Here is a 22,502-nt window from a genome sequence, read left to right as displayed (position 1 = left end):
GAGAGAGAGAGAGAGAGAGAGAGAGAGAGAGAGAGAGAGAGAGAGAAAGAGAGAGAAAGAGAGAGACAGTGAGAGAGATAGACTATGAGAGAGAGACAGAGAGATAAAGAGAGAGAGAGAGAGAGAGACAGAGACAGAGACAGAGAGAGAGAGAGAGAGAGAAAGAGAGAGACAGTGAGAGAGATAGACTATGAGAGAGACAGAGACAGAGAGAGAGACAGAGAGAGAGTGTAAGAGTGAGGGTGAGGGTGAGAATGAGTTTGAGAGGGAGAGAGAAATTGGTGGCAGTGGGGTAGCAATGGTATAGGTGTAGCCTTGCTGTGCACAAATAGACACACTAACACACACCCACACACACACACACACACCACCTCATCAACACCAGCATGTCACCGAGAGCCAATGTCACATCCATCCACCCCATGGGATGAGTCCGCAACATTCCTCACCCAAATCCAATCTGGCCGCGCCCTCCTGCGGTACGGCGGCGATGACAGGCGGCCGCAGACAAACGAGCCCGCCGCGCTAAACTGGCTCCCGCTAGGCGGCCACAACCAGAAAATAAATAAAGACAGAAAGAAGCCGCGTGTATGGAAACTGTTAGCGCTGTTAGCCGCTGTGACGAATGGGAGCAGCTAACTGCCGCTTCTAATACGTGACAAATGTCTTTCATTACTGGCCGGGGTACGACTCGCACACTCGTTTTCTCGCAGCAAACAGAAACCCAACGAAGCCAGTGACCACCCCTTGCGCTGATGCATCGTCGTACGGCGTGTGTGTGTGTGTGTGTGTGTGTGTGTGTGTGTTTGTTTGTGTGCGTGTGTTTTTGTGTGCGTGTGTTGGTGTTTTGGTGTGTGTATGTGTGTGTGTGTGTGTGTGTGTGTGTGTGTGTATGTATGTATGTATTTATGTGTGTGTGTATGTGTGTGTGTGTGTGTGTTTGTATGTGTGTGTTTGTGTGTCTGTGTGTGTGTGTGTTTGCGTGTCTGTGTGTGTGTGTGTGTGTGTGTGTGTGTCTTGGGTTGTGTGTTTGTTAGGTTAGCAAACAAAAACCAACCGGTAGGGATGGGGGGTAAACAACGTATTAATGTGAGAATCGGGATATGAAATACTGTATTACATGAGGTTGACCCGAAAAATCGTTTTTATTTTTATTTATTTCGGTCATAAAAGTCGATGTTATCTCTGAGGCTAAATAATGGTACTACCCTACAGAGGACACTATAGGGGTGTATTTTCCAATAGTCAATACACATCAACCATGTTCTTTTCTGTTTGGCGACGTTCAAAGAATTACGGCGGAAACACAACGTTAACCACACGAAATAAACCACCGTCAGAATGCAGCTTGCATCGGAGACACCTCGGCTGTTAGAAGATTAACAGAAAGGTGGTGACTGACAGAAGTGACTGGCAGACACTTCCATCGCAGCAGAAGCCACAGTCTCTCCAGATGTCTCGCCGACTGGCTTAAGAATCACTAAAAGGTGGGCCTCTCTCCTTCTAATTATCATACCTCATACATCCCGTTAATTATTTTAACATCGGAATGAAAAAGGCATCCGTACCTCGTTGAACATTAAGAAGTTATTCATAGGTGAGCAAGGACACCAATCCCCCCCCCCCCCGAGCCTGTCGGCAATCAAACGCCGTTTGAAATTTATAGGCAGGTAAATAAATAAATAATGTGTTCATCGTGTGTCATCGCCTTTTGGAAGGCGTCCATGTAATTAAACAGCATCGCCACATGAATAAACCGGCAACATCTGTCCTTACCAGAGCCCCAATAAAATGTATGCAAATTGATTCAGCGAATTTCATATTTCATTCTAGTTGTCACGTTTGCCCGAGATGTGTATAGAAGGTTGTCAAAACATCCATAAATAAGAAATTACTGAGCAGAAATGGGAATATGGAGAGTGACATGTGAGGGAATCATTATCTAATGGGAAGTGAGATCCTGTCAAGACTCCAATCCGGAGCGGCCGGCCCGTTTGTAACGCACAGCGTCGTGGTTCCGTATCAGAATAAAGTGGGGCCCCTCAATCCCCCCCCCCCAACCCCCCACGGCGGCAGGAAGCTGTCACAGGGGAGACAAAGCCACCCGGAGCAAACCAAGCATTTCCCTTTTCCTGCGTTTTGTAAAAACACAACAACGCACTGCCTATTCCACTTATTTCTACAGTTTTTTCCACCACCTTTGTTTTATTTATTCCTCACAAGGAGAAACACGACCCATTTGGAGCCCCTTGTTCTCTCTGCTTCAGAGGGGGAGCGGAGGCATCGCCGCACCACAGAGCTGCTAATAAGGAGGGCAGAGGGATGGCAGGGCCCAATACACACACACACATACACACACACACACACTGGCAGAACCCCGGCTCCCCCCCAACACACACACACTGGCAGATCCCTGGTTCACGCCCACCTCCCTCTCTCGCTCTCTTTCAACCTATCCCCCTATCCCCCCCCCTCTCTCTCTCTTCCTCTCTCCCTCTCTCCCTCCCTCCCTCTCTCCCTTCCCCTCCTCCTCCTCCCTCCTGCTCCCTTTCTCTCTCTCTCTCTCCCTTGCTCCCTTCATCTCTCCCCCTCTCTCTCTTGCTCCATCTCTCCCCCTATCCCTCTCTCTCTCTCTCTCCCTTGCTCCCTTCCTCTCTCTATCTCCCCCTTGCTCCCTTCCTCCCTCTCTCTCCCGCCCTCCCCCTCTCTCTCTCTCCCCCTCTCTCCCTCTTGCTCCCTCCCCCTCTCTCCTCCCTCTCTCTCTCCCTCTCCCTCCCCCTCTCTCTCTCTCCCCCTCCCTCCCTCTCCCTCCCCCTCTCCCCCCCTCTCTCCCCCCTGGAGGAGGCCGGTGCCGCTGTCAGCCGCGTGTCAACGGATTGTGTCGCATGGTGGCACCAGGGCAGCCGCCACGATCCAATTCAAATCTGCTCGCACACAACATTTCGCCCGCAGCTTTTGTTGCTTTTTGCGTTTTTCCTCGCTTCCTTTCTTTTAGGGGAAGGGGCGGGCGACGAACACATAAATGGATTCCAACACTTCCAGTAAACAGGCCGCGGTGCCTCCAGCAGAGTCTCACACTGACTTCAGTACGGCCGGTGACCGCTTTATGTACACAACCCATACACACGCGACTGGCCAGGATATTAAATGGGTTAAACAAATGTGGTGCAGCAATAGGAAGACGTATATATGTACACACAGTCTGAGACGAATTCAGAGAAGTCCTACAGAGAAGCCTCCGAGCTTAGCGTTGTTTACCCCCGCTGCAGCTTTGAAGGGTGGGACAGCAATAGCCGGTCAGGGAAGGATCCAACAGGACTAAACATTTGAAAGTGCTCTCCGAGAGGGTTGTTTATCTTGGTTTACGTCTGAATATTAACAGCGCCAGAAATATCTCATCAATAACATCACACTCATACTAGTCACTACTCAACCGCTCTAGTAGCAGCTGTGTATCGTTCAGTGTGCGATCATCAGTGTGTTGTTAAGCTCTGAGGATGTTTGCTTGGTGGGGAAATAGTTCTACCATGCCACAGAGACCTTGTTTTGTATCCTGAAGTACAAGTCATGTGTGTGTGTGTGTGTGTGTGTGGTCTCTGATGTCTTGTTGTAGCTTACGTGTTGTAGCATAAAACGCCGCGAGGCAGGTAACACATGTATATGTATGTTATCATGTGACCTCAATAGAAGGAAAAGAAAGTCAAACAGCTGTCTATCAAGGGTATTCATGCTCTGCATGGGTTTGTAGATGTTAGATAGGGGTGTGTGAGTGTGTGTGTGCGTGTGTGTGTGTGTGTGTGTGTGTGTGTGTGTGTGTGTGTGTGTGTGTGTGTGTGCGTGTGTGTGCGTGTGTGTAGTTGTGCGTCTTCTCGTGTGTGGTTTGCATACGTGCATTTCTGCGCCCAAAAGGCTTCGGGCTGTGTGTGTGTGTGTGTGTGTGTGTGTGTGTGTGTGTGTGTGTGTGTGCGGTTGCGTTGGCTTCGTGCACCAGCTCCGTGGGCATACTTGCTAAACTAACTAATCGGCGCATTGATCTTCTGGCTCTGCTGTTCATCGGCCCCAGCGCTCTGCTCTTTGGGAGCGGAGGAAAACAAAAAAGGAAAGGGCGTCCCTCTGGTCTCCATCCGGGGCACCTGTCTGCACGGAGCGAACGGCGCCGCCCCGTCGGCCGCGACACGCCCGCATGTCCGATCATATTAGGGAGTACACGCGTGTGTGCGACGCAAACACGGCGCACGCCGCGCCATCTGGGAACCTGCCTGCTCCTCGCACCGCAAGACTAATATTTGGGCTAATTAGCAACCGGAGAAACAACGAAGGGGAGGACGTTTGGGAAGCAGTGACGTGGAGACGGAAAAGGATCGCTTCGTCTGCTTAATTAAAATCGCGGTAAATAGGGCAACGGGAGCCATGTTGCCCCCTGCCTCGACTCCGCCCCTCCCCCCGTCGGTGTTGTCATCCCCCGTCCCCTCGTCCTCATCCTCCCTCTTCCTCATCCCTTTCCTCCTCCTCCTCTTGCCTCCCCCCTCATCCTCACTCCCTCCTCCCCCAACCCTTCCTCTCCATCCTCCTTCACCCCCCTCCTCCTCCTCCTCCTCCTCCTCCCCCCCCCACCTCCTCCTCACCTCCTCCTCCTCCCCCACCTCCTCCTCACCTCCTCCTCCTCCTCCCCCTCCTCCTCCTCCTCCTCCTGCTCCAGCTCGCTGCAGTGGCCGTGCTCCGCCACCGGGGGGTACACCATGCATGGATAAGTGAGGGCCCGGCTAATCCTTCTGACAGCTCCTGGGCGCCGCTGGTGCCGCTCGCTCCGTCCTACCAGCGCAGAGGCAATCTGGAGCCATCACAACAGCTGGCAGAGTGCCGTCGAGCCTTCAACCGCGCCGCACTGCGCGGTTGAAGGCTCGACGCCAGCGACGCCGCCGTCGACGCCCGCCTCGTGGATTTTGCGCCGAGGCAGCGAAACACGGAGCGAGGTATTCGGGAAGACTGAGCGGGAAGAACGAACGGGAGGCGTGCGATTGGGGGGGGACCGGGGAAGGGGGTGAGGAGTCATCAACGGCGCGACGACTTTGCGCTTGGGTAGGGCTCTGGATGAGCGCTCACGCCCCGCGGTTCACGGCCCGGGCTCTACCCTCCGGAGACAACGGCGGTGCTTAATTACGGGGAGTTTGTGGTCGGGTCACGTCAGAGCGGATTATTATTATTACTCGGCGCTGGCTTCTAAGGAGAAGCCATTGGTGAATCATCTTGATCTTTCATCATCGCCGCCCCCCCTCCCTTTTCCCTCCCCTTCCCCCCCAGGCGAACGTTTGGCCTCCGTCATGTGACATGCCCTACTTCCTGTCAACCCTTTAGCTCGGGGGGGGAGAGCGTACTGTACAGCACACCCATCTGGAGCAGCAGCCTCCCACCTCCAGAGCTCCCCACCGACAGATACGCAAAGAGATGGAAACTAACTACGCAGGCTCGCTCAACCATCCCTCCTGCACCGCCTCCTACTCTCTCCATGACCGCCTCCCTCTCTTCCATCTTTACCTCTCCCTCTTCCCCCTACTCCTCTCTCCTTCTCTCTCTCTCTCTCTCTCTCTCTCTCTCTCTCTCTCTCTCTCTCTCTGTAATTAAATATTAATTTACTTCTCGTTCTATGGCCCGTTCAGTCTTGGCATGCATGACATCATGGCAACGTGGCCCATTTCTGAGAATGAGTAACACTCAGAAGAGCCCTGAAATGTTTAAGACAAATCTTTTTGCAGGATTACGATTCATTCACGATGCCTGAAGGGAAGGGCGGCATTTTCTCGGTTGGAGACTTCCAACATCTAGCGGATTTCTCCAAATTGCCTGGCATCCTTTAATGACTACATTTGATTTGTATTTGAAATATTGTGAGGGCGGCCAAGTTATTTGTATTTTGTTATCCTCAAAGCATAATTGCCTAAGTCATATTTTGGCCAAATTGTGATATCGAACCATACTCTACTCTCCTAACGCTGCTGATTCACTCTGCCTCATTGGCTATATTATAAGCCAATCAATGCTTTTTATATTCCATAATCACTATCTGCTTAAGTCATCTATTTTTGACACTAAATACAAGATGAACCTCCAAATATGACTTAGGCCCGAGGCATAATGGACAACCGTGTAATTCATATAGACAGGAAGGCTCTTCTCTGACCTGGGGAAGCCAAACCAGAAGATTATTTCCTAACTGAAGAGGTAACAGGCTTAATACTGGCCAGACCAGATTAACTATCAAGATTAGTCTCTTGATTTGTCCATAAAAATGCTGCCACATACATCCAGCACCGTCCGAATGGATCTGGTGATGTAGAATATATACTGTCTAATGAACAATCCTAGCCCCGCTGGACAGAGGGATGGGGTCGTGATAGGCTATTTGTCATCAGAAAACTCAGAAGCCAACGTTGACTGCAGTAAAAGCAGAGCATTCTGCATCGACTTTGCCAACACTGTCGACTGAAGAAACGCTGTTTCTCGAAGGGGGAACCTGTTACTTTGATGTATTCTAATGAAGGCAGAGGGAGTTATTGCCCTAATGGGATGGAGCTAGCATCATCACCACCTGTCCGCTTACACTATCGTGATCAAGTCGATACACGTCTCGGACAGGCTAGCCTAATGACCCCTGCGCTGCTAAGCTACGAAGAAACACATGCCTGCCGAAAAAACTCACTGAGCCGGGCAGTGCGGTGCACACCATAACGAGTTCATAAATTAGGCATTTTCATGGAAATAAACCGTCCACGAGGAAAAGGACTGCGATTTTTGAATATGTTACGTTTTAAACTGTGGCAGTTACCGATTCAAAGCAGGAGCTTAAAGTCTCTCTCTCTTTTTTTTTTCGCGTTTTCCCAAATCTTTTTCCGCCGTCTAGCTCAGGAAACAAAGGGAGCCCGGATCATGTATTCCGTACCATGTTTGGTCGTGAGCGAGTGGTTTGATGAGCCAAATGGTGAGAGGGGAAGACAGCCAATTTAGCAGCGGGTGTGTACGGTGGGGGAGGCACGTGACCGGCAATGCCTTCTCGGAGGCATCAGTCACACGCCGCGTCCACCACCCCTCGCATCGGCCCGCTGACAATCAACGCACTCTGACTCATTCTGTCCGTCCGCCTGACAGCCTCTCACTCTCTCGCTTGGCTCTCTTCACTCCTGCTAGACCTCCCCCTCTCCCCCTCTCCCCCTCCCTCCTACTCCCCCAGCCCTTTCTCCTGTCTTTTTTTTCTCTTCCAGTTCATTCGCCATTCGCTCTTGCCTTTACTTTACTGCCCAAATTGTTGCTGAGGGGCTGCTGATGCCGGGTGTTTGGACGAGACCACCCGGCCAACGCCCGGGCCAGCGCTATTCAGGCTGAACTTGAAAGACGAGGGTCCCTACTGATCAAGCATGGCCAATCAATACCAGGCGTAATGGCGGGGCTTAGAGCCACGGCCTCTTAGAGGGGCCTTTGAAGCCATTATGTCCACGGCTCTGCGGCGCCGCGCCACTTTTCACAAGACAAGGGGAGAGGGAGACGCTGTGAAGGAACATTCATAATGAGCATCGTGTGTGATGCTACCTGCCGGAGCGAACCGTTCTGCACACATAGAAGACAGGGAGGTATAGGTGACACGTACGGAAACCAGCTAGTGTCACCTGGTATGTCGACAACCACCAGCAATATCTTTATCCTCAACCCCATCCACGCCACCACCATCATCATTATTACCATCATCCCCAACGCCATCATCATCCTCATCAACCTCACAACCACCCTCATCATCATCACTGTCGTCCTCTTCACCACCATCATCACCATCACCACCTTCATCATCCTCATCATCCTCACCAACACCTCAAACCACGTCCACTATCATCAGCATCATCATCATCATCATCATCACATTCAGCCACGTCCACCACCACCACCAACACCATCATCATCCTCCTCCTCCTCCTCATCCCCAACGCCACGCCTTCCCCCTCATCATCCTGCACAGTGACCCCCCCCCCCCCCGTAGACACCCCGCCGTCCGTACCTCTTTCACAGGAGCGTCCCAGGAAACCACTCCCGGAGCAGTCGCACACGTAGCGGTTCCAGCCCTCCCGGCAGACGCCGTTGTTCTGGCAGGGGTTACTCAGGCACTGCTTGGGAGGCTCCTTGGAGCACGAGGGCTTCACGCCCGCCGCCTTCTGCACCTCGGCCAGCCGCCGCACGTCCTTTGACTGGCCGTCGATGAACAGGTCCCGTATGCAGCCCACGTAGCCGTAGTTGAGCAGGGCGGTCCACACCTCGGTGGGGAACACCAGGCCCATCTTGTTCTCCGGCAGGCCGCCCAGGTACAGGTTGTCGTCCAGGTCCAGGATCTCGCTCTCCCCCGGGGCGGTGTAGGCGGTGCGCAGGGTGTTGATGGAGATGGTACCTGGGAACGACGCAGGGTCAGAAAAGGGGGTTTCAGTATTCGGTCCACGCTTTAACAAGATGCTTTCCTCCAGAGTCACATACAGTGAATTTGGGTCATTCGTGAGGTTGGCCAACTTTCTCGAGAATGCCTACGGGCAGACTGCAGACTTTGAGGTTTTGAACCAAGATCCTTTTTTACGCCTGAAGAAATACAACCCTGATAGTTTGAACTTACTTGCGCCTTGAGAATGGAAATACACAACAGCAAAAACATTTAATCCACATTGGCACCGAATGAGTCAAACAACAAAAACATTTGCGCGGTGTGTTTGTCGAAAAACACAGCCCAAGTGAATTAACATGTGAATTAGCTCTATTAACATGAGGCCGGGCTGATGAAGAAACCAGCCCTAATTACTGTTAATCATCTGGACAGGTGGAGAGTATCTCCATTTAGAAAGACTGATGGCTGTTGATAAAACACATTCATCACAGGTGAGGCGGTCTATTAGCGGCCTAATCTGTGATCCCTTAGAGTATCCTTTTCATTTTCCTGGGGATTTCCTACAATAAATCTCCTTTATCTATACAGCAGTGGTCATAAAAAAAAAAACTGGAAGAGAAGAGAAAAAAATAAAGGTTCCCCCCCCCCCTATCATTACACCCCCCGAAAGAAAGCAAAAAAAGTATCCATCTTTCTGAACGTGATTAACGGTGCACGGGCAGTTTTTTTTCCAAGCTGTCTCCCTCCGTTTGGCTCTCTCGACACACACACAGCCCTACGATGGCTATACGGTGTGTGTGTGTGTGTGTGTGTGTGTGTGTGTGTTTGTTGCCCCGTCATGATTTATCGCACTCATTCAGCTTTAATTCCCGATCTGGAGCACAGTAAACAACGGCAGACATGCCTGGACTGCGAAGCCGGACGGAGAGGAGCTCGATGAGGGCCGTACTGTTGGGCTCGGGCTGTGGCAGGGGCTGCGGGTGATTCATTTGTCCGTGGTTCCGTTACTCTGAGTGGGAGCCATTGTGGCCTCTCTAATTAATGCCTGCCTGCCTTCTCTGCTCGCCATCCCAGTAATCTACACACTCGGCAGCAAGAAAACAGGTCTCTGCCACTCATCGCTACATCGCCTTACTCCGGGGGTAAGTATGCCCAACTGCTGTGGAACAGGGACGGGAGTGCCGGTGTCGGGTTGTACACAGAATGATATTTTTATTTAGTCACAGGCGCTGAGCCACAGAGGAATCCAGAGGCGCACCTGAACAGGCGGACATTTTCAGCCCTTAAATGAGGAGACCCTAGCTGTCAAATGGCCAGCCTCGCTTCCCCCTCCCCACAGAGCTACCAGCAAGCCTGTCCTGTCTCCTCTCTCCTTGGCGGTCTCCTCAGGAGATCCACAAAAACATCCCCCCGAAGCTGGGGACACCTTAAAGGTTGGTGTTGAATCTCACTTCCTGAAACGTTTATTTGAAATTAGCTTGTTCACTTTGTGTTTTGGTTTCATTGGGGTATGTTGATTATTTTCTGCCTACTTTAAAATGTCATATTCCCTTGGCTAATGAAAACAACCCTTTGTTAGCTTTTATTTTTTAATTTGGCTGTATTCTTTCACTGCTGTCTGGAGAACATTCATCTCAAATTAAGCATGGGTAATTTAATATTTTCAGGGAGTACAACAACAATATTATAATGGCGGTGATGAATGTCAAATCGTCATTGTCAACGAAGACAGTTCAATCAAAACACCACAAAGATAGCCTGTTGTTATGTATTGAATAATGTATCACACAGTGTGAAAGCAGGAAGAAAACAAAGACAACCATTTCCTTTCACATTCTCAATAGATTCAATCAAAAAATTGTCAAAGAGTCTCAAAGAAATATTATAACGCAATCAAAGCAGGAAGTTTGTCTGACGAAGAGGCTGCACAATAGTTAAAAGTCACACTATAATGAGTTTGTGTGGAAAAAACTGCAAACTCTCGTTGAATGAACTTAGACGTACTTAAATGAACGCTAACCATCATCAACCCTTCTTTCTCAGCAATGATACGAAGAATAACCACGTTTTCATAAAACAGGACGCTTAAAGCTTGTCAGACTGAAGTTTTCCTCAATCCAAAATGAAGCATAATCACCCCAAAAATGAAACAAGGGGAACTCTAAGTGGACGCTAGCCCTCCCCTTCCTGCCTGTGCTCCATTTCTCCAGCCAAGGTGACCCAGCCTCTCTTGCGCGACCGCTGGAGAGAGAAAAGACGAGGACCCGGTGCACAGTGATTAACCTGGCCCTACTAACATGTTCCCGCTTTTTTCTCCCAGGGTCTTGGCCCCCGGCATCTGTTCCTGCACCTTCCTTCAACCACCCTGCCCCTCCCTCCCTCCCTCCCTCGCCCTCTCTGCAGCACCCTCTGTGGCCACAGCTGCCGTGACAGCACCCCACACTTGGCAGCGCCCACCCGTCACAAAGCCAGAACAGCTCCCTTTAGGTTACAGCTAACGAGCTCACTACATCAAACTCATTAGCGGCCAAAGACTTCCTTCCCCATTGGAGCGGGGTTTGGCCAGGTATACGACGCGCACTGTCATCACCCATCCATGTGATGAGTCGTGAAAAACGAAGAGCGAACGAGAGAGAGAGAGAGAGATAGCGAGAGATAGAGGAAGGAGAGAGAGAGAGAGAGAGAGCGGGCCGCACGCCTCGAGTGTTGCGCGATTTCAATTAGCAGTCGCCGACCGAACGGCCTTGAAATCTCCGTGCGAGTTCAGGAGAGGGAGAGGCTTGACCAGTTTTGTACCCCGCTCCACAAACATGGAACAAATTGAACTTGTCAAGCCTAATGGTGAGTCCCTCTGCCTGCGGCCGTCCTCGGGGGCCCCCCGAAGCCAGGCGCGGAGCGCTCGCTTCCCCATCGCCGCTGCGTGCACGAGAAGGTCTGCCGGTTCTTCCCCGGGGACGGGGGAGAGGCGCTGGCGTCTACGGTCACGTTTCTCTAAATCGACGCACGCTTGAGATCAAAGGACGCACGTCAGCCTCTTGCAGGCGCCCGTCTGTGAGCGCCGCGCTCGGCTGTGCTTGTCAAAGCGCCGGGAAGACGTGTGTGTAAACACAGTCAGACTCCCGGCGGTGTCAGAGAGCACTCTGCTCAGACTCCCGCGAGGCAACGTGCCGTCGACGCGCGGGTGACATGGGAGGCGCCGCTGTGGAACGCTCAAGCCTTATTTATAGCTGAGGGAGGAGGGGAGGGGGTCTGGGATTTTATTTGGGACTCGGCGGCACACAAAAGGGAAGGAGAAGATGGCAAGCCGACGAGATGGGGACACGGAGATTAAGTAGTAGTCTGGGAAGAGAAGGAGGATGAGTTGAAGGAGGTGGGCCGGTTGGGGGGGCGGGGAGGGGGAGAGGAATGACAGATAAGACAGTCACAAAAAAAACTAAAACGTAAGAAAAAATAAAACCTTGACTAAGAAAGGCGAGTGCAAGTCGGGAGGGGCGGCGCGTTGCGGGAGAGAGACGATTGGACGGATGGCGTCCCGCGATAACCCGGAAGGAGCGAAACAAGCTGGGAGAACGGAAGATAGAAATCACCGGCTGAGACCCCAACACATCTACAAACCAATTCATCATTACCGTCCCTCCCGGTTGACACACGACTGTATCCACCATTTTGGAGGGTAGGAACCGGGGAATCTGCGTTGAAGTGGCAAGCACTCCACTCTCACACTCACACACACACACGGGGACACACACACACTCAGTGTGGGCAACGGCAGCCGGAGACTCCACTTGGCATGATGTCCTCTAGCCCCACTCACACATCTCCCCAGCATGCTGGACGGAGGGGGATTACTACAATCCAGTTAGGACGATACGGCCAAATCTCTACATGTGATTGGATTCTCTGGAGTCGGTGGCCCCACCAGCCAGTCAACCAGGGAGATAGGGGTTGTGCGTGTGTGTGTGTGTGTGTGCGTGCATATGCGTGTGTGCGCACGTGCGTGTACACATACGTGTGTATCGGTGTGCGTGCGTGTTTATGTGTGTGTGAATGTGTTTGTGCGTACGTGTCTGCATGCGCGTATGTGCATGCGTGTGTGCGTGCGTGCGCCTGCGTGTGTGTGTTCGTGTGTGTGTGTGTGTGTATGAACCCACTGCCGTTCATGTGTGCAGCTCACACTAAGTGGCGGAGGGGGAAGCCGTTCACGAGCAGCAGCAGCCGTGTAATACGTGGTGATGAGTGAGCCAGGCCACTCCCAGCCATCAGGGCAGCTCACTTAAGAGCAGAGCGACTCCAGACTGTAATGCGTTGAGGTTGGAGGATGTTGTCTGAGAGCAGAGGGGGGGGGGGGGGGGGGATTCCATTTGCTGACAAGGGAGCAGAACTTAATGGGAGAGAGGGGATCGTTACTGGCTATTGGCCCTGAATGCATGAATGAAAACAAGACTTTTCACCATTTCAACAGCGCGCGATGGATAGTGATGTCCGGGTGCTTCCGTAGCACTTTTGGTGTCGGAGTTTGAACGCGCTTCGCTGGCCGGAACGGTATCAATAAAACGATTTTATTAGATATATTCTGTTTTTTTTACAAATGGAAAAATAAGTCTGACCAAACCATACGTTTTGTGACTTTGTTACTTCTTGGATTTTGTCCATGCGCGGTAAATTCATTCCTAACCCAAAAGAAATACTTCAGCGTCATAAATGTTTTACCTAGTCCTATATGGTCTGCGTGTTTGAATGCCAAAGCATTGCACCACGATGCAAGCGACTGATATGTCAATCTTGCAGCCTTGGACTGGCCGGCTTCCCTATATAGAATACAGCCTATATTTTATTTATCAAGTTGCACATTGAATTATGTGAATATCAAATGAAGAGATTTGATTCATGAGAAGGGGAGCGGGCTAGCAGTTGAGATACGCTGCCATTTTGAACACATATTTTACAGATCAATCAAACTGAAAAATGTCAACGGCGTACATTCAATTATGCTATCCCTTCTAACCTTTTCCTACTTTCAAATAAAAATGGTAATGTATATATATACATTATATTTTGGTATGGCAGATCTGGTCACATTTGTTGATTCAGTGAACAGGAAGTAGCCTATAGGAAACAGGTCCTCATTACTAACACAGGAATCTGTCCCCCAGAAGCGCTACATTGGTATGTGGAGCGCAGTGCATACTTATGCGTCCATTCACTGAGCAATGCATTGAAGATGAGACCACACTCGGGTCAGTTACCTTTGTTTATCTCTGGGATAAACGAAGATAACCGACCTGAGTGTGGTCTCATCTGGGATCTTAAATGGAGGATGAGTGCATCTATGGCAAATGAAAATCCCCTCACACAAAAACCAAAATAACTTCACATATGTATATTATGTCATTTTTTGAATACGTTCATGAGTCTGTAGGCTTTGAAATGTTTCTGAATAGGACAAGGCCAGCGCAGTTCTGTATTTCTATTTCTATTCAATGAATGAAAGTAAAGTGTGCCAAGGACAGACCTGAGACCTGTTTTGTTTGGAAAGCTATTGACGTCCACGCCGTGAACAGCAACACTCTGTCATTCACTAGACAAGCAACATTAAATACAAGAGAAAAAGTTGTTGTGTCCAGGTAAAAAAAATAGAAAAATCGTACATAGCCCTATAGTCGTATTGTTATTGTTATTCGTTTTAATGTTGTTTACTCTGGACACTTTCGCATCTGCCATGTTGATACTGTTCCTATGTTTAATGTCTGAGCCCTTTAGAACACTGACGCTATTTATTTTTTACGTTAGTTCTTTGTACCTGTGTGTATATATGCTCAACCTGGGGAAGTTATTTCTAAATGTGATTAGTGCACAGCTCAGCATACCAGCTCATAGTAATTCTTTCAGTCCGGTGAAAAGGGATCCACTCCTGTTTCCATGGAAACTTAGGAGAAGGTGGCAAGAGAACCAAGCAGAGATAGCTATACAATGTACAACACACACACATACAGTGTGTGTGTGTGTGTGTGTGTGTGTGTGTGTGTGTGTGTGTGTGTGTGTGTGTGTGTGAAAGGCGTGATATCCAAGTAACACAATTAACACTTTTTCTTATAAGCTTACAGCCCATTTCCAGTAGTTTTAATAAACACAATTGGATGTTGTTGTTGGTTCTGTGGTATAGGAAGTCTACACGTTTCACTTTTAGTCTTCACTGTTATATTTCCAATTGGACATCATGCTCATTAAAGCCACACTCCTCATTAACTCTGGCGTCTAAAGCTAGCTGGCTAACAGGATGGACTGCCATTCGAAAAGCATACAAAGCACTCACACATCTGCAGTTACAGTATTAGCTTAGCATTACATTGCCCTGGCTGATGGCATTACCAAAGAGGGCGGGGTAACCGCCGTTCTGGTTGCAATGCATACGTCTCTATTTAGGGACCGTATGCTGTGTTCTTTTGCGGGGGTAATGAAACAGTTGATCTAATTTCCACCTCTTGAGAGGAAGTGGTAAACATGGTCAGGGAGGTTTATCTAATTTGCAGAATGACCTAGCAAGGCTCAGGTTCTTCAGCACACAGTAACAAATTGCTGCTTGGATAAGCAAATCAACAGGGACCGAGGCAGTTCAACACACACACACACGCCTGCACGCACGCACGCACACACAAAGGCAAGCACCCCCCCCCCCACACACACACACACGCACACACATATACACACACACACACACGCACTAACACACACACACAAACACACATGCTTTGAGGACACGTAATAGAGAGGGCATGACTGCCTTTTGGCGAAACAGAAGTGAAGTGTATGCCTGAAGAAGAGATTCCTTCAAGGTTAATGTGCGCGAATCCTTTTATAAATGATATTTATATTGATACATAGTCCTCTTTAAAAGGACCATGACGGATCAGGTCAATATGACCAGATCGGGTCATAATGATGAAATAGCAATTTTACAATTCAGCCTAGAGACAGTTTCCTACTGCAGCTTGCATCCACGTCTTTATACTTAAATAGTAGCAGCAGTGAAAGTAGTGGAAGTATAGTAGCAGAAGTAAAAGTAGCAGTAGAAGTAGAAGCAGTACCATAGCAGTCATAAGAGTAGTAGACTATAATATTAGTATAATATATAGTATAATATTAGTAGAAGACCACTCTGTTCTGTCTGTTCTAGCGTGTTGCGCTGACTGGACTGGATGCCTGGACTCTCCTCATGGTCAACCGGCCAGCACCACATCACCATTTTAACATGATGTGCATGTATTTACCTGTACGTCAATTATGGCCCCCATTGCACTCCTGACCATCCCTGGAATAAGGGATCCCCCACTATGCGTTTCTTCTCAAGATTACTTCCTAGCTAATTTCAAGGAAGTTTTTTCTTGCGCTTGTGGGGGCTTGGGTAAAGGGGGGTGTCATAAATATTTGACCTGTTAAGCCCTTTGAGACTGTAATGGTGATTAAGGGCGATACAAATAAAATTTAAATCGAATTGAATTGATAGTAGGAGCAGTACACATATCCATAGTGGTAGAAGAAGTGCATTTGGTAGCAGTCATAGGAACAGTAGTAGTAGTAGTAGTAGCAGTGTGGTAGTAGTAGTAAACATAGCAGTGGTAGGAGTATCAAATGGAAGAGGAGGAAATCCTCCGCAGTGAGATGAACTGTTGCTGTGATAGAACGTGCCCACGTTTGTCCAGGGTGGATATTTACAGCAGCTCGCGGCCACGTTGGAGTGGGATCTGGCGCTGAACATTTCACAGCGTGCCTCCCAGAGAGGACTGCGGGCCAAAATAACTTTGGACAGATAATTAACTCAGCACTGGAACTCGTTCAAAAGAGATAACAGTTGATTGTGTGTGTGCGTGTGCAGCTGCATTTGTCGGGTTAATTGTGCGATCCCCATCACCTGTTCGCTAATCTGGGATCCAGCAGTCCTTCTCTGTTGTAGCAGAACTTCTGCAAAGAACCTGGGTCGGAAATCAAAAAGCTGCAAGGGGCAGAGCAATGCCTTGTTTGCACCTCCGTTACAGAGACATGCTACCGACCACGACTCATTACTGCAGCTGGAGGAGCTTGTGTTGGCTTATTGTGCGCCTCCAAATCCCTGCCTCCAGCAACGTGATTGGTCGAAAACAAACATGAACCGATGCAAAGGAAGTGGCCGCGTTCCCCCAGATTTGAGCTCCTCTATCGTCAGACTTGAGTTGTGAATAAAAAGTCTGATTTGTGACAATGGCTACTCGCTGATTTGTGGATTATCAGGCGGCTCTGTCGCTCTTCCATCGAGACACGCTGAATCAGCCCCTCCCCGTGCAACATGTCTTGCTTCTGGTCGTAATCCAGAGCGGCGTTTCAATCAGCCACATTCAGCACAGAACATATCAAGAGCCATGAAACCATCTCCAAAACAGAAAGTTCCAGAGACCATGTAAGCAGAAAAAGCACAGCTCTCAGCAGCGCGCTACATTTACAAGTCAGCGAGGACGTGTGCGCAGGTTAAGAGTTTAACTGTGTTTTCAACCAGATCCCTTGGGTGTGGATATTTCTCACACATTTACAGTTGGAGTGACAGCTGAGGAAGTGCTATGACAACATTCTGCTCTCTTGGGAAGCCTTAGGGGAAACACAGAGGTTGAAAGTGGTATATGGATATAGTAGCCAAATGAACCTTGAGGCGGTGGCTTTTTCACACAATAATGCACGACTATTGGCTAGGGATCTGACCGAGGTTGCTCGGCAACACCCAAGCAACATTGCCGACAGTGATTAGATATGTGCCATTTTCATCAAGAATGTTCTTGGTGTCCTATTGGCCTGATCAACTGGAATTTGCCTATTCTTCTGCACAGCTTGGACCATATTATTTTCGCGTTGCCAAGGAAACACGTGGATCACAGTTCTCTTTGGCCATTGTTGCAAACGTTGGATTTGTTGCTGACCGCTCACAAATTCTTAGAAGCCAGAGGTGTCGTTATGGAAACAAGAACGCACACCCTTGGAACGCGGATGACCAATCAGAACCTAGGACTAAACAATGCCGTGGTATAAATACACACGCGTGCTTACATGGCATCCCACGTGAGTTCCAATTCCCCCCGCATTCACGTAAAAAAGAAAAAAAAACACTCCTTCCTACCCGATCTGCCGTCGCGCTGGAAGTCCACGTGGTACCACTCCCCGTCGTTGACCTTCTTGTTCACCGCCTTGGCCTTGATGGTGCCCGAGCCCATGTCCAGCAGCAGGTACAGGTGTCCGTCCAGCATCTCGATGGCGAAGAAGTCCACCTTGAGCGTCTGCGGCCGCTTGGGGTCCTTTGGCAGCTGCTGCTTGGGCTTGCCGTGGCTGAAGAGCAGCAGGCCGCTTGGCTCGGTGGTGCGGAAGTCGAAGCTGATGGAGCCCGTCTTCTTGGCGTTCCACTTGTTGAGCACGATGTAAGACTCGGGCGTCTCGAAGGTGATGGGGTCCAGCGTGGCCACGTTCTCGCACTTGAAGGCCACCATGCCGTGCACCTTCATCTTGGGGTCGCCCAGCTTGGCCAGCCGCGAGAGCTCCAGCCGCACGTCGTTGTTCTTGTACACCACCTGGTGGTCGGAGGGAGGGGTGGGGGGGGGTTAGCGCCACGGCGATACCGTCTATTAGTTATTTTACCTTTGGTTTGAGTCACCCGGTTCTCACTGCCGCTTTTTACAAGAGAGACCTGGTGTTAATATTCATAGATTACAGCAGACTCATTATTAGTCTCAAGGCTTTATGACTATAATTCATGAACGAAGCGCTCAATAAATACAATAAACCCTATTTTACTCTTTCTCAGCGATGCTGAGAAAATGCTGTTCAGCCACAGCCGTGTTTTTCTAAAGACTGAAAGGGTGTGGCTTCGTATCGTCGTCATTGTGCCGATACAACAGCAGCTCACGTGCCTTTATGTAACCACCTGCCTGGAGCCTTGTGGTAACGCACACAGCCGCCTGCCGGTGTAATGCACACACCCAGCGCAAATGATTAGAGAGATTAACTTTGACTTGTACATTCTACACGGGGGGGGACTTATAGGCTGTTATTAAGCGAAGAAGACAACGCTGATAGGAGGAGCAACACTTGGGGGCCGAGCAACACTGGGTCCCCAGGTGAATTGTGGGAGGTATATGAGGGAGAGTGATAAAAAGCCAAATCGCTGCCTACTTTGCAGGTGTGAAGGTAAAAGCGCTGATCAAGGTCCCTGTTGGTGCCTCAGATTAGAGCGGGGGGGGGGGGAAGCTGTCAATGATGGATGGGCCTCTCGCAAGCCACTTAAGAAGGGCCGGATTAATCAAGTGTTCCCGCACATACATAAACACACACGGGCAGTAAATAAACCAAGAGGAGGCCACTTCACAATAGAGCTATTAGGGAAACAAAGATGAACAGCGAGGAGCATGAGTAATGGGATTCAACTGAATAGAAAGAAAAGAAAAAAAAGATATATGTACGCTCCGATGATTGGCCGGTAATCTCCAACAATTGCACTGGGCTCGTCAAACTATAAAATGATTAGTATTGGCAATAGCTCACTTACTGAAGTGTATTAGCACTATGACCTGCAAGGCGCCATTCGCTGTCAAGTAGACAAATGCACAGACGGCCGCACGCCTTTGCAAAGGATGAGCAGTAACATCATTAAATGCCCGATCGACCATAAACAAGCCGCATTATCACGTGCCTTACTACAGATAAAGAGACTGAACAATTTGCCTTCCCTGATCATTTTTAATTACACTCTTTAGTTTCAATGGTCACTTCAGTGCCAAATTGTGTATTAAATTCTCACAATCGCACACTTACACTGAACACAATGCAATTATACAAGTGGCTGGCATCGGGCCTCCATATACATAGGAGTGATGACTCCCCTGAATCTTAATTTTACATCCAAAGCATTCCTAACGGCCTCTTCGTAAAAGAGCAGCAATTTACATCGAGCACAAAAGCCCGGCAATTTGGGCTGAAAAATCAAGTAAGAGCACTAATTAGAAAGAGTCTAACAAACGTGAAGGGTGTCCATAAAGCAGCCATTATCCACTTTGGGGAATGAAGGAGCATGGAGCTAGCACTGCAGCCAAAATCCACTACCGACACTTCACTTTGATGAGCATCAAAGGCTTTGTTTGGCTTTTTTATTGCAAAATGGGCATTTTTAGAGAATGTCAAATCATTTACATTTGAACATTATGCTGCTTTGAAAGTATTATTATATTATATCTGCAGCAGGTGGTGGAATGTGTGCGAAACGCACCTGTAACGTGTCAATCTGTTGGCAGAGTGATGTATGATGACAACTCAAACACAGAGCTAAGCACTTGGCATGTGTCAACAGTTGTGAAATGCTGTCCATCGAGCTGGAAGTGTGTACCTGTATATCTGTCTGTCTCCCATCCATCTATCTATCTACGCATCTCTCATGTGCTTTGAGTCTAATTAAAGATATTTGTCAATACAATACTTCCATCCACCATATCTTCAATCCATCTATCTACACATTAATCAATGTATTTATCTATCTTTATTCTATCCAACTGCTTATGCAACACCAATCCATCTCAAGTTCTCAAATACCATGTTTCTGGCAAACAAATGCTCTCCTTTTCTTACTCAACACCCTGTGTTGCATTCATCTGGAAACAGGGACACTTCCTGTGGGATTGTGTGTGCATGCAGCTTAGTACTTTCGGTTGTGTCTTACTGAGATTGCGACTGTGGTCATACAGGTAAAAGCATGTTCACAAAAGTGCACAGAAAGGATGAGTGCTCCCCTGTTTGATTTATGCGACAATGGTAATAACGTAATGCTTTACTTCACTCTGTATTGTTCTGTCATCCGGCCAGAACTATAACTCGTTCTTGCACTCATCCTTCTGAAAATGATATATAAATCATTTAGAAACAGCACGAGCAAATGGCAACTAACACTTAATTTCTTATTCTAAAAGCTTGTGTTGGAGAAGCTTTTCGAAATGAAATAAATGGAGAGTGAAATAAAAATACAAACAAATAAAAGGCTATCCTATTGCAGAGGGTGTGAAGGAGGCCATCTCTAAGGCTGAGCTGCAGGGCCTGCCCTCCGCTCAGACCCAAGACATACACATAGGATGTGGACTATATAACACACAGCCCTTGTGTGCTACAGGCTGTGTGTGCTATATGTGTGCTACAGGCTACGTGCTACAGCCATGTGCGCCCCTCACGCTCATAGGCCCATTTTAGCATCGAAGGAGCTTTTGTGTTTGAGTGATGAGCTCCCTCTGTCACATGTGACCCGGTCCTGCATTTGTATTCAACCAGCCTCGTCTGCTGACATGCTGGCCATTAGCCGGTTCACAATGTCTTTCATCATCACCCGTTAGGAGCAGGAATGGCAAATCTGGTGAGAATTCTCCAGATCAATGATGGACCCGAGTTTTACCCCATGGGAAAAAAAAACGTGCATCAGAGGCCACGCAGCCCATGCTGTTTCACTTGCACGCGTGCGTGCGCGCGTGTGTGTGTGTGTGTGTGTGTGTGTGTGTGTGTGTGTGTGTGTGTGTGTGTGTGTGTGTGTGTGTGTGTGTGTGTGTGTGTGTGTGTGTGTGTGTGTGTGTGTGTGTGTGTGTGTGTGTGTGCATGCGTGTGTTTCGTAGGAAACACACAAAGATGTCGTCTCTCTCTGACCAGCAGGGTGATGTGTACAGGGACCGCTGTCGTACAACCAGATGGTCTGGAAATCAAATCTAATAAAAACTATCATCCATCAAAGAGAATAAAAAAAAGAAAAATAATGTGTGTGTTTGAGTTTGTTCACTTATTTATTCAAAAGCTAGTTTTGGGACATGACTAGCGACTAAGAACGCTCACTAGTTCACCCGTCCAAACTGACCAGGTCATCTTAATATAAACCTGTGCTGTTTGAAGTGTACTCCCATAGAAGGGAGCACCCAATGGCTGGGGGGTTACATAGGCAGAGGACTTGTAGCACTGTGTAATGAGCTGAAGACAGAGCGCCGACATGATCCACCTCTAACACCCTGCCTGCTCATTAGTCCACCAGAGGAACGGCCTCACAACGGCCTGCAAGCTCCACTGAGAACGCTCGATTCGCCTCCTGCTGTAGGTGAAGGACCATATCCACTGTAGGATGAGAGAGAGAGAGAGAGAGAGAGAGAGAGAGAGAGAGAGAGAGAGAGAGAGAGAGAGAGAGAGGGCCCTATCTTGCATCCGGCGCAATTGACTTTCTACACTGACGCATGTGTCGTTGCTAGTTTGCAACTGGCACAGAGCGTTCTTTTCCCTCCTGCGCCACGCGTCAGTAAATCAGGGAATGATCTTGCGCCCCAAGGGGCGGTTCGGCGAAAGGAGGAGGCGTGTTCTGGCGCAAACATTCCCTGGTGCTGTTTTGCAGTTTCAGAAAACACTTTCGCCACAAACCAGGAAATACCTGGTTTAAAGTCAGTGGCGCGATGTTCAGATGCTATTTTAAGGGCGCATGCATAATGTTGCTTGTGCACCTTGTGCATAGACTTTGCTTCTCTCATCTACCTAGCCACACATTCTTGGTAAATTATTTGGGAAAGAACAGCCGATACAGCGGTAATAAGCTGTTCTTTTAAATCAATGCATCTGCAAACACCGTACAGCAAACACATATTTTCTTGACACAGGCATCGTGTACATGCCCTTAACTTTCAGGATTAATGAGTATTTGATCACGAGAAAACATTGTTATAACACGCGTGTGTGTATGTGTAAAATAATTAATGAATGCGACGCGTGTGTGCATCCATCTGTTTAAACACACGCAAACTAAACACGTAACGCATAATACAGTCCATGGCAATGTATATTAACGGGGGGACACATGCATATAGGAACACAAGTCGATAACGATAATGTATACAATACTGATAAGAAACAATGTTTATAATGTATTGCCTATATCATTAAATAGAACCACAGTTACCGCATATCATATGTGTGTTAAGTTTTCTTTGCCAAAATATATTTGAGGACTCAGTATTTCTGAAGTTGTGGAAGAAAACCTTATTCCATGTGTGAATTAGGCCATATTATTTGGCCATAA

The 22,502-nt window shown here is 48.7% G+C and overlaps 1 protein-coding gene across 14 annotated transcripts in view; it reads right to left on the bottom strand.

The window, feature by feature from the left end:
• Positions 1-22,502, bottom strand: part of LOC307070611 (neurexin-1a-like) — a 230,385-nt gene that overhangs the window by 140,832 nt on the left and 67,051 nt on the right. For all 14 annotated transcript variants that reach the window (XM_079729140.1, XM_079729147.1, XM_079729149.1 and 11 more), the window contains 2 exons: positions 17,550-17,994; positions 8,042-8,425 (listed from right to left, as the gene is read on the bottom strand). In XM_079729140.1, coding sequence (XP_079585266.1) covers positions 8,042-8,425; positions 17,550-17,994 — 829 coding nt within the window. The remainder of the gene's footprint in view (positions 1-8,041; positions 8,426-17,549; positions 17,995-22,502) is intronic.

Source organism: Pollachius pollachius, assembly GCF_949987615.1.
Source record: "Pollachius pollachius genome assembly, chromosome: 2".
Classification (NCBI taxonomy): domain Eukaryota; kingdom Metazoa; phylum Chordata; class Actinopteri; order Gadiformes; family Gadidae; genus Pollachius; species Pollachius pollachius.
This window is presented reverse-complemented; position numbering and strand designations above follow the sequence as displayed.